Here is a 15,023-nt window from a genome sequence, read left to right as displayed (position 1 = left end):
GATCCTCATTTATGAGGAATGTCAAAATCAAAACATTCCGACAAAACATATTATTGATAAAGCGTCATTTCGTACATCTTTTAAACGTAAATTTCATTTAATATAAAAATGTATTTTTTATCGTTTTCATTTACATTTAATCTTGTTCAATAATTTTGTGTCATGAGTTCCGTACTTGTTTTAAGCTCCTCTATAAAATTATGGAAAAAAACATACCGAACCTATTAAAAAAATGAAGGTGACCTTGATATCTTCGAAGCGCCTCCACCAGGACAAAAATTATTATCGCCATATGTTAGCCCCCTTCGTACCGTATCATTTTGATTACATAAATTTTCCTCTGGACCTTATAAATTAGAAGATATTTAAGGTGGTAATAGTTATTGCCCCACCCTGTATACAATAATTATACTATTCTTAATAATCATAACGCTGTAACACTTTTTATTCGCGGCAGAAATGCGTCGGAAAGCGAGTGTCACCTCGAGAACACATCGTCTTATGGCCACTCACAAGTTACGTATGTATACATATGCAACCAGAACTCCACAAGCTGCTCACAAAGTAAAAAGCGACATTACACCATTTTTTCCCTGTTGGGCCACGCGCCGCGGAGTCAATTATGGTAATCAATTCCCATGGAGCATATGGATGAGTGCTCGATATGAGCGTATCTCCAGGCTGGAGATAGTTTCCTGGCTATACATGGCGATGCGCGTGGTGCGATTTATGCGACGGTTTCCCGGTTGACTTATGCTCGCTTATTACACGTCGTTCACGGGCCGGGCGAGTGGCAGGTCTTTCTTACGTGCAGCATTCACGCCATCGTGGCAATATTCTAGTCTGAACGCGGCCCATGCCATAATGAGTCGCCGGTGGGACTACGTGATCGGTCCTTGTAGCGTGCTGCCGATATTGCCGCTGCAACAGCTGCTGCCGCTCCTGCATTCGCCAGGGCTCATATTGTTGTCGCTCGGAGCGTCGATCTGGGAACACATGTACCCTCGTTAGCGAGTACTATTGTTTGAGAGGGAGACATAGTTGAGAGAATTATTTTAAGTCTACCAGGGGAGAAGCGCTTTCACATATCACGATCACAAATGGTTCTTTGAAGATCATTTCCAACAGAGGTGTGAAGTGAAACCAATCGCAAGTTTTTTTGTACATTCATTTCCACGTGAAGTGCGATGCGCATTCAACTTCGCTACCTACAAATCGCGTGAAAAAATATTGCACGATTTATTTGACTGCGATTGCTGCGTATTTTTTTTCTCTTTTCCTGCGAGAAAGTTTAAAAAGCGGGAAATATTACTTCTATATTCCGGAATACTATAAAAAAATATAATGAAGTTAAAAAGACGCAAGTTGATTCTGTTACGCGATACCCTCATTTTTGTGATTAGGAGAACTGCAACTTTGATTGCCGCTTGCAGTTGGCCGTTTAAATTGCGCCTTAATTGACGCAGCATTTCAAGTAAATGGGCAGATTGCCACGACTGTCGTCATAAGTCAAGCTGTCTTCAAAGAATGTTCTTCTGCATGCTTTCACACGTTACGAACAAACGAGAATGAAAGGGTAAAAGTGTCGAACAAAAACTTCTCGAGTAACAGCTCCGTCGTTAATCATGCGAAGTCAATCTATGTCAGATTAGCAAGATTGATTAGGTAGATCGAAGGGCATGGGAGGGGAGATCAAAGTGTATTACGGCGATGATCCATGCTACTCGTGTGCTTCCGACAGCGTTATAGCGATCTCTAATATCATATTCCTCATGAATAGAGCACGTACGGAGAACTTTGAGCATACATGCAACAAATTCTCCGTATTGAAACTGAAATTCAACAAACGAATTCGATTAACGCACAATTCAATTAACAGAAACTCTAATTCCATTATAACTGCGGTGGAAATTCTCGTAGAATCAGTTGCATGCTAATGCAACTGCTAAATTCGTACTATTGAATTAGAAGAAAACGATCGCTTATAAATAGCAGTATCCAGCAACGTCGAAGAGCGAAATGATGAATGCGCTTATTGATTGAGTGCGATATCGATCATGCAGTTACGAGCAAATGGGGAGCAGCCTGGGGTCCGATCCTCGATTAGTGGCTGTCGTCATCCCGGAAAATACTGTCAGCTCGCATATTGTCGTTGTCCTCTTTTCCCTGTATGTGTTATTGATAAGCGGTGGCGCTAACGCGCTTAAGAGATTGCTTCGTAGACTGCTCCCGTATGTAAATCACGCGACATCAGGGAGAAGAAGAGAGCGCGACATCAGAGAGAAGAAGAGACAGAGGAAGAGAGAAACAGCTGTTCGAGGCGTTCGTTAACTACTTTGCGGTGCGCAACAGCATTTAGCAGTCGGCTGTTGTTACGTCGCAGATGCCGGCCTTCGTTGTAGGTAAGTAGGTTGCACCGGCAAATAACTACTTAATTTGTGCCTAGACAAAATTAGTTAGGTAGGTAAAAATTAATATTAGCATTATAATATTGCAGAACGTGATGCATTTCTGTGAGAAAAGTATGAAATTGCGAGAGTAATTCTTAATCGTTACGCTACTTTGAATCAAGTCGACTATTCTTACTTCTCCAATAACGAAAAGAAGATTTAATAAAAGAATTAAATTATCGGGCAATAATCTCTCTTCATAAGTACATTAATTTCTTCTTATTTGATCGGTTATTAATGCGTAATTAAAGTAATTAACGTAACGTTGACACCTTCATTAAAGTAATTAAATAATGTCTTAATCAACGTCGACGAAATTGCGTCTACTGTACGTCAATTATTTTACGCTATATTTTACTCTAATTGCTACCGCTGTGGATTTGAACAAACTTACGAGATTTCGCTGCGTACAGTTCGTAATGAACTATAACTCTGCGAACCGTTTTACGATAATGATTCCCACAATTAAATTGAAAAGGCAATGTAAATGCCGGATCCGATACGGATCCGGGACGGAATGTATTTCTACACGACATTTTCCATATTCGAGAATGATTCTTCGCACAATAGCTCAGGATTTCTCTCAACTTTACTCAATATGCTTTGCAGCTCTTGAATCTCTTCCGGTGACAAAGGTATTTTCTGCTCCGACAGAAAGGATATAGCGTCGGTGAGACTCAACGACGCGAGAGCGACGCCGTCTTTATCGCCGCGATTCAGTAGACCATGTTTCAGCATCTTAATGTACCGCCTCAGGGCGGAATCCATCGCGAGCCCTATTTTCGAATCACGTCGCGGAAGTTTCAGCCCTTCGGTTTCGGCGCCGTTCCCGGGACCGACGTCCCGCTCGCGCGTCTTTGTCTTTTCGAATGCGCTCTGCTCGCGTAGGACCGACGAGGACTCTTTGTCGCTTCTCATTCTGTCGACCGTGTCGTTCGATCGAGCATTCAATTTCGCGGCGCTTAATCCGCTTTTCGTCTCGGCATTTGCATTCCGCCGAGCCGAGTGCGGACTCGGCACCGTTTTGTGCTCGTGCGGACTTCCGGCAAGGTTGCTCGCGCTGGCGGGCCTCGCTCGCGGGTTTCGCGTGATTTTCTGCGGAACTTTCAACCGAGCGAGCGAGCCGTTAATGTTATTAGATTTTCCGTCCTCCCTCGCCTCCACCGCCTCGTTCATCTCCACCAGCTGGTCCCGCGCGTTCAAGATCGCTCGGGTTTCATCGTTCTCAGCCACTTCTGCGCGCTTCTGTACCCGTGAATCGATCCCGGATGCGTGTACCGTGAGCTTCTCGTCGCAGGGGATCGTGGATCCATCGGCGCGGCTTAACGCTTCAGCAGATAATTCGATTTTCGGGCTGAGCGACGCGCCTTTGGCGAACGCGGGATTGCCCGTACTTCTTAACCGTTTTCCACCGTTGCCGCGATTTAATCTTACCGTGTTCCACCGACCATCTGCTCGCACGGCAGCCTGCGATACCGTGCGATTTACAGTCGTGTCCTCCGAGACGGATCTCTCCCTCGCGCTGGAACCACACGTCGATTTCATCTCCTTCGAAGATTTCGAAATTGCCGTCTTGCCTGCTCCCTCTTTGAGCGGATCAGGGGTTGTCGCAGTCCTTGTGCCATTTTTCGCCGCGACCCTCTCAACGTTCTTTGTTTTATTTCGCGGGGACGTCGAGAGATTCGCTTCGCGTCGTCCAGTCGATATCGCGACGCGCTCTCCCTTCGAGGGCGATGAGACAAAACTCATCGCCCTCCGCTTGAAGGGCGCTGCCGGATCGCTGCGGTTCACGAATGCTGAGGAGGGTTCTTTGGAGCGTCCCCTGTCTGGAGTGACCAATCTCCTTAACCGATCATCGCGCGCCGACATCGGTCTCACCATGCTTGCGGGATTCCATGCGGGATTCCTTGCGGTCTCCCCGTACTTCCGATTGAAGGAAGTCCCATGGTTAGCCGACAGCCAGGGTGGGCGCGACGCGCGACTCGCGGGACTGATCGATGACTCGCGCGAGCAGCACGGCACCCCGTTTACGTCCTGGCGTTTACTGGAACGCTCGCTGCGAACGCTAGCAATCTCGCTGGAGCTCGCTGAAATGAAACCAGGAGGTCCTCTCTTCTCCGCACGACGATGTTCGCCCGACGACGGGAACTCCCAGTTCGAGTAATCTCCCAATTTTTTCTTGGATCCGCCCGTACTCGCTCTCGGTCCCGGCGATCTCGTTACCCGCCTCCCGCTCCTCTCCGGTAATGTGGCAGCTCGAGATAATGCGAGGCCCTTCGGCAAGCTCGTCGATGCACTGCCGGCGCTCGTCGGTCGATTTCCCGTCGTCCATGAAGACTCCCTCGCACTGAAGTCGCCAGATCGCGGACAGTCATTCTCCGCGCAGCGCTCGGGATTCAGTTTGTCAGCAGGTTTACGAGATTGCGTCTGAATCAGCCCTCCCTTTGGCATTCCCGAATTTGAATTTGGATCGTCCGGCGTCGCTTTGATGTTGTCTTCGATCGAGGCACCTCGCGGCGACGAGCGGGAGGGAGGATTTCCGTTGCTATCCACGTCGGGTGATAATTTTGCAAGATCATCGTTTATTCTTGACGACAAATCATTTCCAGTATCCTCGCAATCGACATTCTCATCGAGCGTTTCCGTTTCCTTTTCGGTGGTCCTCGGTCTTTTCGTGCTTTTCGTCAAGAAGTGGTCCAGTGGATGTAGACACTTAATATGCCCCTGGTTAGTCACTTTGCTCTCGTTGTGGTACTCCTCGACGAAATTGAAGAGGCTGTGATCGTAACGATCGTTCAGTCGCACGCCGATCACCGAATCGGCCGAGTTCAAGTGGAGCGAATTCAGGACGACGTCACCCGGTGGTTGCAAGTCGTCGTACCGCTTCTTCAATGTGGCCTCGATGATCTTATGACGGTAAGCTCTGTAATCGAGGTTTGAGATATCAATTAACGAACAATTCGTGTTGGCGAGGGACAATGGATAATCTAATGGAAGGCGCTCCCGTCCTCGCTGTTCATGACCGCCAATTTCTTCCTCGATTTGCTCCCCGCGTTGATTTGGACTCCTCGGGACACAGTTATTGTTTCGCAAGACTGGCGTGTGGCGATCGATTTGCCTGCGAATCGACTCCAGATGCAGACTGGAACTTGATGTGGAATCGATCGTGACCGGTGTCGGATAAAGCCTTCCCAGCGAGTGGCCGAGAGGACCGACGTGGCGACGAGAAGACGGAACGGCTATCTTCGTGAAGGCTTTCAGTGGCTCGTCCTGACAATGTTAAGTGTTCGAGAAATATGTGGCGCGACATTTACATAGAAATATATTTATGAAAGAGACAGGAAGAAGGAACATTTTTCCGACGAACTATTTTAATCTTATTTGGAAATGTCTCCGCGCTTATATTGCTTTTGCGGAAGCTTCTATAGAAGCTCAAGTCGTCAGAATATTTTCTCACTTCCGACTTCGCGGTGTACGGTGCATATAGCGTTATGCACCGCATATCGAATCCTTCAATGGAATCGTGGTCCTGCGGTGCCGCCATTGTATTACAAACGCGGGCGCGGTATCGCGCTTTTGCAGAAAGAAATTGGAAAATTTACAGTCCAGCAGTGCTTCCGCTCGAACACCGCGTGCGGAGTTATCGATACGTCCGTTTTGCGACGCGTTACACCGAGCATTTTTTGAGATAACGGCATAAACGAAGCCGCGATATCGCGCATCGAATAAAAGCGGAGCGGGGCTTGCGATTTATCGAAGGAGAGGCACGAATAAAAATACCGTAAGCATAAATTCGTCGCGAACGGTATTCGGTATCGCTTTTACGCCGCCTGCGGCAGTCAAAACATCGAAAACTTGTCGGATACGTACGAGGAGGAAGTAAACGCTCGCAATCAACGGCGCCGCTAACAAGACCGCCAAGGCTAAAGCGAAGGCGCTCTCTACCACGAAGGGTGGCGATGACTGCAGAGTTAGGATGAACTCTCCCGACAGCACGTCGAACATCTCGACGAGAATTCTCGACATCACCCGTTTGCCGTTACCGTATCAAACCGTGAGTCGTATCGCACTTTGTACAAACATTTGATCTACATTTCACGGCGGAACACCGATCACAGATCGCAAATCCGGGCGATCGGCGCCACTTCCGAGCCGCGTTGTTGCCCTCGGCGGTGTCTTCCATAATGGAACAATCGCTGCAATATTCCGGCCCCGCTTCTCGTTTTTCTTCCCCCGATTTTCTTCTCCCGCGACTCCATTCAGGTCATTGCGGTCCACACCATACATCGGTTGAATTATCGATCGCACTCTACCGCATTAACAATTTTATTGTTTACGTGCATCATTCCGCACACATCCTTACACACAACTTTCCAGTTGCTGCGATACAATCGATCACTAAAGAAAAGTTAAGCTCGCCTTTCGACACTGACAGGATATTCATCAGTTATGTGTACGTTTATGTATATTTACTTAATAGAAAATAAAGATTTCTTCGTTTATAAATAACTTTTGTTGATTATTTTGGATCAAATAATTATATCATACTAATCATGGATATTATCGCCAAAAAAGGTTCTTGTGGATGATGTGAAACTACTAGACTTATAAAGACTTATAAATTTAATTATGCAACATTTTCTAGATTTGCGACGCTCCATCTCCCTTCTATATTTTCATGCGTATTACATTCATGCATTATATCATGCACCTACTATACGTCTTAGCCAACTGCAGTTACATTTACACAAAAGCGCACTTACACTCGTTCACGTTGTACAATCTGCTAATGTCGGGATGATTCTGAGTCGTCTGCGGAAGTCCATGATAAGAAGCGCCAGTGTGCCGATAGCCGTCCTGCCAGTGTTCCGGCTGCCGCTGATAAGCCCCCGAGAAGATCCTGGTATACCTCAGGTAACAACCGCTCGGTATTTGCCACTGCAAATCGAGTTAGGGGGGTACTTTCCACGGTCGATCTCATCCACCTCGCGCGGGTCGCGGAACGTCCTTGTACTTACCCCGTAAGGGAAGTTCGGCGCCGGCTGGGACGGTCTGCCGGGGCACATCAGCATCTTTTGCCTGTAGAATCTCGGCTAAACGGGCAGATAAGTGCATTGAGAGAGCCTGGTTCTCGCATGAATTCCTTTAGTGCTTTAATCTACGGCTATATCCTTGGAAAGGACCTCTCAGGCTCTCCATGAGACTCGCACGCGACGCTTCTTCCCCATAGACGCTCGTGGCCATAAAGGATATCGGGGTCCCGACAGTTTTGTCGGGGAGAAAAACCATTTCGGTTTACGAGCCAGAATCGATATTGAGAGGTCTCACGTCGGCGGACACTCACGTATAAATTTATGTGCCCGCGAATGAAAGAAAACTCGGATAAAGAGAGTAGACAGAATTTTATCGATATACGACAGCCGATACTTGACGGAGTCTTTGTAACTTACCTCCAAATGTCTATCCTCGGATTCTGCAAGCACACGAGACAAACAGTCAGTTTATATGTCATCGTTTTCTAGCAAAATCGTTATTGTACGTTATATTATATTTTTACGTAGAAGATGGCATTTCGCAATGAAGAAAATATTACAATGTTGCGGTGCAACGACCGTTCGCTCTCTCGTGAAGCTCTCTCGGTCTCTCGCGCGACACAAAACGGCATAAATTTACCTTTCACATATATCGAGAAATGGCATTCGGCTTGATTTCCGGCTGCATCCGAGGCGACGTAGCGCACGTCGTGAACGCCAGGATGCATTATGTGTCCGGGTCCCTGTACGAGATATACGATAATTAACTTTTTTTTGCGCACGATTGAATAATCTTCTTTGAAATAAATAACTACTATATGCGCGTATGTGCAAACGTCGATCGATTTCTTTCTCCCGTCCGCGATTCGTCGCGTCCCTTCGAAAAATTCAAACATGATTGCGACATGGTCCATCTCTTAAACGATTGCTCCATCAGCGACTATCATTTACTATCATTAGAATTCTCGCTAGTTTCGATTCGTCTAATCAGATTAGCCATCAGGTCGCATAATGCACGGGATCATTTATAATGCCGCGTGCCATCGAGAGCGCAAGCCACCAATTATCCGCGCGTCAGTTATCGCGCGGACAGGGTAATCTCTGTTATTACGTTAATAAAGTACACGTACAACCCTTCCCACAGCGAAACGTCGGAAAAGTAAAAAGAGGACGGTGGTGCTCCGGCCGACAATGATTAATCGCCCGAGCTAGTTTTTCCTAGAGACATGAAAGCTCGCGAAGAAAAGCGCGGATATCTCTCGGTCTGCATTGCAGTTTCTTGCGTGAGACTCATTTTCCTGGGGCACGAGCGGATAATTAATGGACGGTGTCTCTGCCCGATTAATATGCCTGATTGTCAACGGCAACCGTTTAATTAACTTGGAGACCGTTGAGAGATGGATGAGAACTTTTCAGATGGCTACGAAGTTTCAAATACGAATTCGCGAATGTTTGAAGAAGTTGAAAATAAGAACCGAGAAACATTGATGATCAAACGTACAATGAACTCGGATACTTGTTATTTAATACCGATGCAGCAATACAAACTGTAAGTCCTCCTTTTTGGCTTACCCTCGTTTTGTAAATATGTTCCACGCCAACGTTATCTATAAACGACGGCTCTTGCCAGAATATTAAACGATTTCGCTCTCCTTGGCTTAGATTGACTTCAAAAGAAGTGGGACACATTGTAACTTTCGGATTCTCGGTATCTGAAAATAAGAGCTTATTAATTATTTCTTACGATTCATTAGTTCGAATCTCAGAAACATACAGAGCAATGTAATTAAATTAACTGAGGTAGAATAGGAAAGATCGACGTTATTGATCGAACTCAAAAGGAGGTAACAGTTATAGCAAAATGGAATGATTATTGAGCCACTAAGAATCGCGAGGCGGAATTTTCCCAAAAATCTGTCTGATCGGTGCAGGTTTATTTTGCGTAATCGCGTATCGACCACATCGAGAGCATGCACCCGTTGCCCCTTCTTCCAGCCGCTGCGTTGCGGAAGGAACTTGCTTAAAGCGAGTTTCGCGAACTTTCCGAATGAGTAATTAAGCGGGACGGAGACGGGACGAAGTGCACTTTGCCGTGGAAACTGGAGTTTACCGCATCGGGCCGATTCGGGCGCGTTGGCCGATTCCCGTCCCGATCGATTATACCCCCTGCGAAATGGTCCCCTTGGAAAAATAGATGAATTAAAGAAAGGATATCGATAGGAGCGTACTTCTCGCGGCGTTTTAAATTCATAATCCACAAAATCGCGAACTGACTTTAGAACCATTGAATCTTTTAACCCTCTTTATTCTTATTCCGCTCGCTTTAACTCTCAAGAGAGATAATGTAATAAATCTTGTGCCCTCATATTAAAATCTATCGAACAGCGAGTTCCTTCCATCTGACAGTAATTTGACATTTCACATTATCAGTGATATGTCAATATAAAGAATCAGAGAGAGAAAGAGAGAGAGAGAGAAATAATTTAATCCCGGTCAAAACAGAAATAAACTGTTTATTTCCACGGAAATATCCATCGATCCAATTTTTTTTCTCCAATATTCATGATATTGTGTTAATATATTGATTCTATTTCGATAATTTATATTTTATTACTTCATCAATACTTGCTCGGAGCCAACCTTCGTCGTTACGAAGATGCTTAGTGCAGAAAAAGAAGCTTACAAAAAGATCCTCTCTATTTCTCCTTTTTTTATTTTAGTTTAGATTTTATTCTGAATTTTTTTTATAGATTAGACCTACCACGAACTCTTATCACGATCCTACAGGTGCTGGTGTAATTAGAGATCGGCGACCACGCTGTGAAGGTAACGACCGTTGTACCCACTGGCAGATTCGCTTCCAATTGCTTCGCCCAAGGGGGTGAAGCATTTACGTACCTAAAAAAAAAAGAGAAACGAGAAGGGAAAAGGTAGCGTAATTAGGTAAGTGTACACCCTTGCACTATTCAATCCTCGAATGCACTTCGTCTCCGTTAATGGAAGAGCAGATAAAAATATCGAATGTTCATCAGGTTTTCATGCTTAACTCGGGCGTGAAATAAATATAATACGTCAAATAAAACGCGTTTAGGTCATTAAGGTATTTTTTATATTTTATATTCCGATAATGTAGATATGATCAATTTATTATTATAAATGTAAAGTTTATTCCGATAATGTAGATACGATTAATTTATTATTATAAATAAACTTCATATTTATAATAAATTGATTATGTATCTATAATACATTATCGGAATGCATATAAAATACCTTAATGACCTAAACGCGTTTTATTTGACGTATTACATTTATTTTACCCCCGATCAGTTATAATTAGTTATAATTATATAATGATATAATTATAATATAAATATATTTATTATTATAAATATAAAGGATTAAGATAAATTGTGTCGCAATTTAAAAGTCCCTGTTTCACTATGTGGGTATGTCTTACCTCCACCAGTTCATGTTGGATTTTGGTTGCGGGAATGTTACACGTATCACATTTTGCCTGGCCGGCAGTTCAACGTCCATATCCTCGGGACAGCTGACGAACGGCCGTGGTATGTCTACGGTGACAACGTCGAGTGTTAAATTTTCGATAGCGATAACCCAATTGTACACCGTTGTAACGCGATGGGAAATTATACGACACTCAATTTCCGTTCCACTATGCTGTATTTACTAAGAAGCGTTACTTTTTACCGGCAAATATCAGACTGCAAGTAGAGATTTCATTATACTTTCCTTAGTTTTATGTACTACGTAATAATAACTGCCAAGTATATATATTCTCGAAAGTTAAAAAGTGCGCAAATTTCTTTCTACTTTCCTGTGATTACTTTATTCTTTTTTAATTTTTTCACTCAATATTACTTTAATTTTTAGTTTAAGATTAATCTTTCTTCAAGTTTTAATCAAATATCCGATCGAAACAATCCGATCGTGTTCCGTCATGTATAATGTTCCGGAAGCATCCTGTGCATACAACAAATTCTATACTCTTGCATGCCTGTAAGTAACCGTAAACGCACATCTCATTTGATACGCGATAGGGGTTGTTCAAGGAACGCCGCTTTGAAAAGCGTTGCTTTTAGAAAGAGCCGATTTAAATACTCGCTTGAAAGGTTGATCCCCGAGCATTAGCGAACGTGCGCGTTCGTAAAAAGTGAAATGGCAAACGGTGAAATCAAAATCTCCTTTCCATTAAACGAAACAATTAGCGTCGCAGAAAAGAAATGCGAAAATGTGCACGCGGATATAAAAAAAAAAACTGCTAAGGTCGGAGGATAAGAGCGGAAAACAAAAAGCCGCCGGCCCGAGGAAGCTCGTTAAGGGGCGGCGTTAACGTATGATCTCGTTAGCAGGCAGCCTCTACACAGGAACTTTGTAATATTAAACGCCGCTCCCAAACTTCTTGACTAATTTTAACGCGTCCAAAAATTTGCCGTTAACTTATTCGCCCGATCCGCGGCAATATTTCACGTTCAATTGCACGCGCGAAGCATTACATTCGGTAAGAACGTTCCGGGACTTGAAAGAAAAATTCAGCACAAAGCAACCTGCTCTCGCGTTACATTCTCGCTTACATTTTTGCTAAAAGACACAATGCAAAAGCCCCGGTGAAAAATGTCGCAGGTGCGCTTCAGTGAAATTGCTGTCTTAAGTGAAACGCGAAATTTTGCAAACTGAAACTTGGGAGTATCCTAAGCAAGCCCCAGCTTTTCCCGTCCGTCGAAATAATTACGTGTAACGATGAGGTGAGAGTGACGGTTCGTATTAAAGTGTCGTCCAAATGCTTGTTAAAAATTTTATCGGATAAACGTCCCGATTAAATAACTTTCCCCTGAAAGAAGTTTCGACGTGGACGCGCGCCCGCGGCGTTTTTCCTTTTAGTCAGAGAAACTGCGGGACGAGTTCAGTTACTTGGATTGGACAGAGAATCTGTCATAGCTTCACGTAGACAGATAGGCTCTTCCCCGTTCCATCGGCCGTCAGTTACGCAATGTCTCGTGTACGCTCCTTTCAGCCAGAATCCTCTGCGACATCGGACATGACACTTGGCACCCTGCGGGTAGACAGATGCGTCGGAAGGGTGGCCCGGACATCTGATCTGCTCGATTAGCCGTGAGAAACGCGAGATGAATAATACAATGCGAGCTTCGTTCCTCATTTTAGCCTTATTATTACCGTATTTGTTTCAATGTCTTTTTTTTCCTCTTTAAACTTTGGCTATTTCTATTGTGTCCCAAAATTCTTAGTTCTTCTTGTCCAAAATAATATAAAGCATAAGAAGGACAAATATCTCTTTTAACGAGATAAATATATCTTTTCATATTCACGAAAAATGTCAAAACTTCTCACTGTTATAAAGAGCAATGCTTTGTTTAATTTGAGATTAATTTTGCTATTTATTTTTGCTTTTATATTTATATATTGCAGAGATATATAGAATATATTTAGATCCTAGACATGTGTAGATGTACTATGAAATATATTTGAAATTGTTTAGATCTTTATGTTAAATAAAGTTTATAATAGTTCGCACCTCTCCGTGTAAAGGCGATTCCATAGCACGACACGTTGACATCGGTGGGACGCAAGTTCTCTCGTCGGATGCCAACACTAAATCCTTGCTACAGGTGCAATAGTAACTTCCGGCGGTGTTGATACACTCGCCAGTGCACCCACCATTTTGCTTCAGACATTCGTTCACGTCTTGACACATCCTCCTGTTTATGCGACCCCATGCAAGCAGTGACAAATGCATCAGTGCAGGGAATCGTGGTTTCTCTCCCTCTCTTGTTTACTGCTAATCCCCACTTATATGTCCCAATATTCGTGTGCCCTTACCTCGAAATCAACGTGTACCCGGCACGGCAAGAGCAGGTGAAAGAACCCACGTTATTGATGCATTCATGATCGCAGATGTGGCGATGCCACTCGCATTCATCGATGTCTAATCGTGTCATACATTTTTGAGATTAAAGCAGGCTCCAGACGGTCAATATTATTGCATAATATTTGATATTGCACAATATTATTGACCGTTTGTAGATTACATTGAAGGTTTGCGCAATATATTGTGTTAATCAAAAGTTTCTTCATCCACTTTCTTCTCTTCCTTTCTTTGTTATAACAAGCTAAAGCAATGGCTACACAAGCTGCTTCGGTATCACTTAACATTTTCTTAGAAATTAAATTATTGCTTTACGAGTTACTATTGCACTGTTTAGAGAGCAAATGTCATTAATATTAGCAATAATATTGACTCTCTAGGGCCTGCTTCAATATTATTGTGCAATATTATTGTGTAATAATATTGACCGTCTAGGGCCTGCTTTATATTACAAAAAGAAAATTCACAATAAATAGAACACTGTGAAAACGGTGACAGTTATCAAAATTGTTAGTTTATAAGTTTGTGTGTGTTTTTAAAAAATAAAAAAAAATAAAATGAAATATGCATTTATTCGTTTAATATAAAATATAAAAAAATATATATTTTTTCATTATTACATACGTAAAAACTTCTTGTCATGTGACAAAACATAACAATGTTGAATAACAAGCATGTTTAAACTTGTATATACAAATCAATTGTCTCAATATACAATATGTAACAAAATATATATCACTGAGGTATTTTTGGGTAGTGTGCGATGAGTGCGTTTACTTGCCTACGCATTCGTCCCCTCGCAGCTTAAATCCGTCTGGGCACGTGCAATAATACGAGCCGGGTATATTGATGCATATCTTGCTGCAGGGCGTCTTCTCGGCGCATTCGTCGATGTCTGTGCAAAAGTAAACTCAGTTCAGTTTACGATTAAGCGACATCGTTTTTTCTCGGGTACGTTTCGCGCGAACCTACACAGGTATCACCGTGGAATCGATATTCCGCCTCGTACTCACGACGAACAAATGCACGAACGCCCGGCACGTTGGTGCATTTGTTGCCCTTGCAGATACCGGTCGCGCATTCGTCGATGTCTAAAAAGCACATACACACGCATGCACACGTTGCACGCGCGAAAACTTCCGCTAAGCTAAGCGAGTCTAACTTTGTAGCAAGCTTCGAAACTGGAGCATGAGCGTGAGTGTGGCGAAAGCACCGCGGCGGCAGAGAACCACGCGTTATCCCTCGGATTTTCCAGAAATGATGACGCAATTCGCGCAGGATTAACCCTACGGCCGTAAAGCAGATATGCGGATAATAATTTAGAAATACAAATGTTATTTAGAGATATATAATTACACAAAGACCGACTAAAGAAATCGCGTTCTTTATCGGTTATATTTTCGCGTATTTTATGCACGAGTCACTTCACGAACGAGCTCTTTTATCCTTTTCCTTATCGCAATTCCTTACTACTCTCTCAAAAAAGAACATCTTGCTCGCGCGATATTCACTTGATTGAAATTCAGAAAATAAATGAGACGAATGAGAATAGGTCGAAGAACTCACGTGATTCAATGTTTAATAATAGCAATTAAAGTGTAAAAATGTATTCGCTTCCTAAATTTAAATAGCGAT

General features: G+C 43.5%; 2 protein-coding genes across 3 annotated transcripts in view; one reads left to right on the top strand and one right to left on the bottom strand.

The window, feature by feature from the left end:
• LOC105286726 overlaps positions 1-10,381 on the top strand; it is a 35,335-nt gene extending 24,954 nt beyond the window's left edge. The window contains exon 13 of the transcript XR_895305.3: positions 10,271-10,381. The gene's annotated coding sequence lies outside the window, so the exon portion shown is untranslated. The remainder of the gene's footprint in view (positions 1-10,270) is intronic.
• LOC105286727 (fibrillin-1) overlaps positions 396-15,023 on the bottom strand; it is a 39,395-nt gene continuing 24,767 nt past the window's right edge. The window contains exons 11-23 of one of the 2 annotated variants that reach the window (XM_020034084.2): positions 14,357-14,479; positions 14,170-14,283; positions 13,343-13,448; positions 13,038-13,221; positions 12,416-12,602; positions 10,944-11,058; positions 10,245-10,381; positions 9,056-9,195; positions 8,124-8,226; positions 7,901-7,923; positions 7,469-7,543; positions 7,214-7,388; positions 396-986 (exon numbers count right to left, since the gene is read on the bottom strand). In XM_020034084.2, the coding sequence (XP_019889643.2) occupies positions 805-986; positions 7,214-7,388; positions 7,469-7,543; positions 7,901-7,923; positions 8,124-8,226; positions 9,056-9,195; positions 10,245-10,381; positions 10,944-11,058; positions 12,416-12,602; positions 13,038-13,221; positions 13,343-13,448; positions 14,170-14,283; positions 14,357-14,479 (1,664 nt within the window). In that variant the 3' untranslated portion in view covers positions 396-804. Of the gene's footprint in view, positions 987-7,213; positions 7,389-7,468; positions 7,544-7,900; positions 7,924-8,123; positions 8,227-9,055; positions 9,196-10,244; positions 10,382-10,943; positions 11,059-12,415; positions 12,603-13,037; positions 13,222-13,342; positions 13,449-13,941; positions 14,284-14,356; positions 14,480-15,023 lie in introns of those variants that run through there. The other variant, XM_011351878.3, reaches the window with a different exon arrangement.

The sequence above is a fragment of the Ooceraea biroi genome, chromosome 1, assembly GCF_003672135.1.
Source record: "Ooceraea biroi isolate clonal line C1 chromosome 1, Obir_v5.4, whole genome shotgun sequence".
NCBI classification, from domain to species: Eukaryota; Metazoa; Arthropoda; class Insecta; order Hymenoptera; family Formicidae; genus Ooceraea; species Ooceraea biroi.
This window is presented reverse-complemented; position numbering and strand designations above follow the sequence as displayed.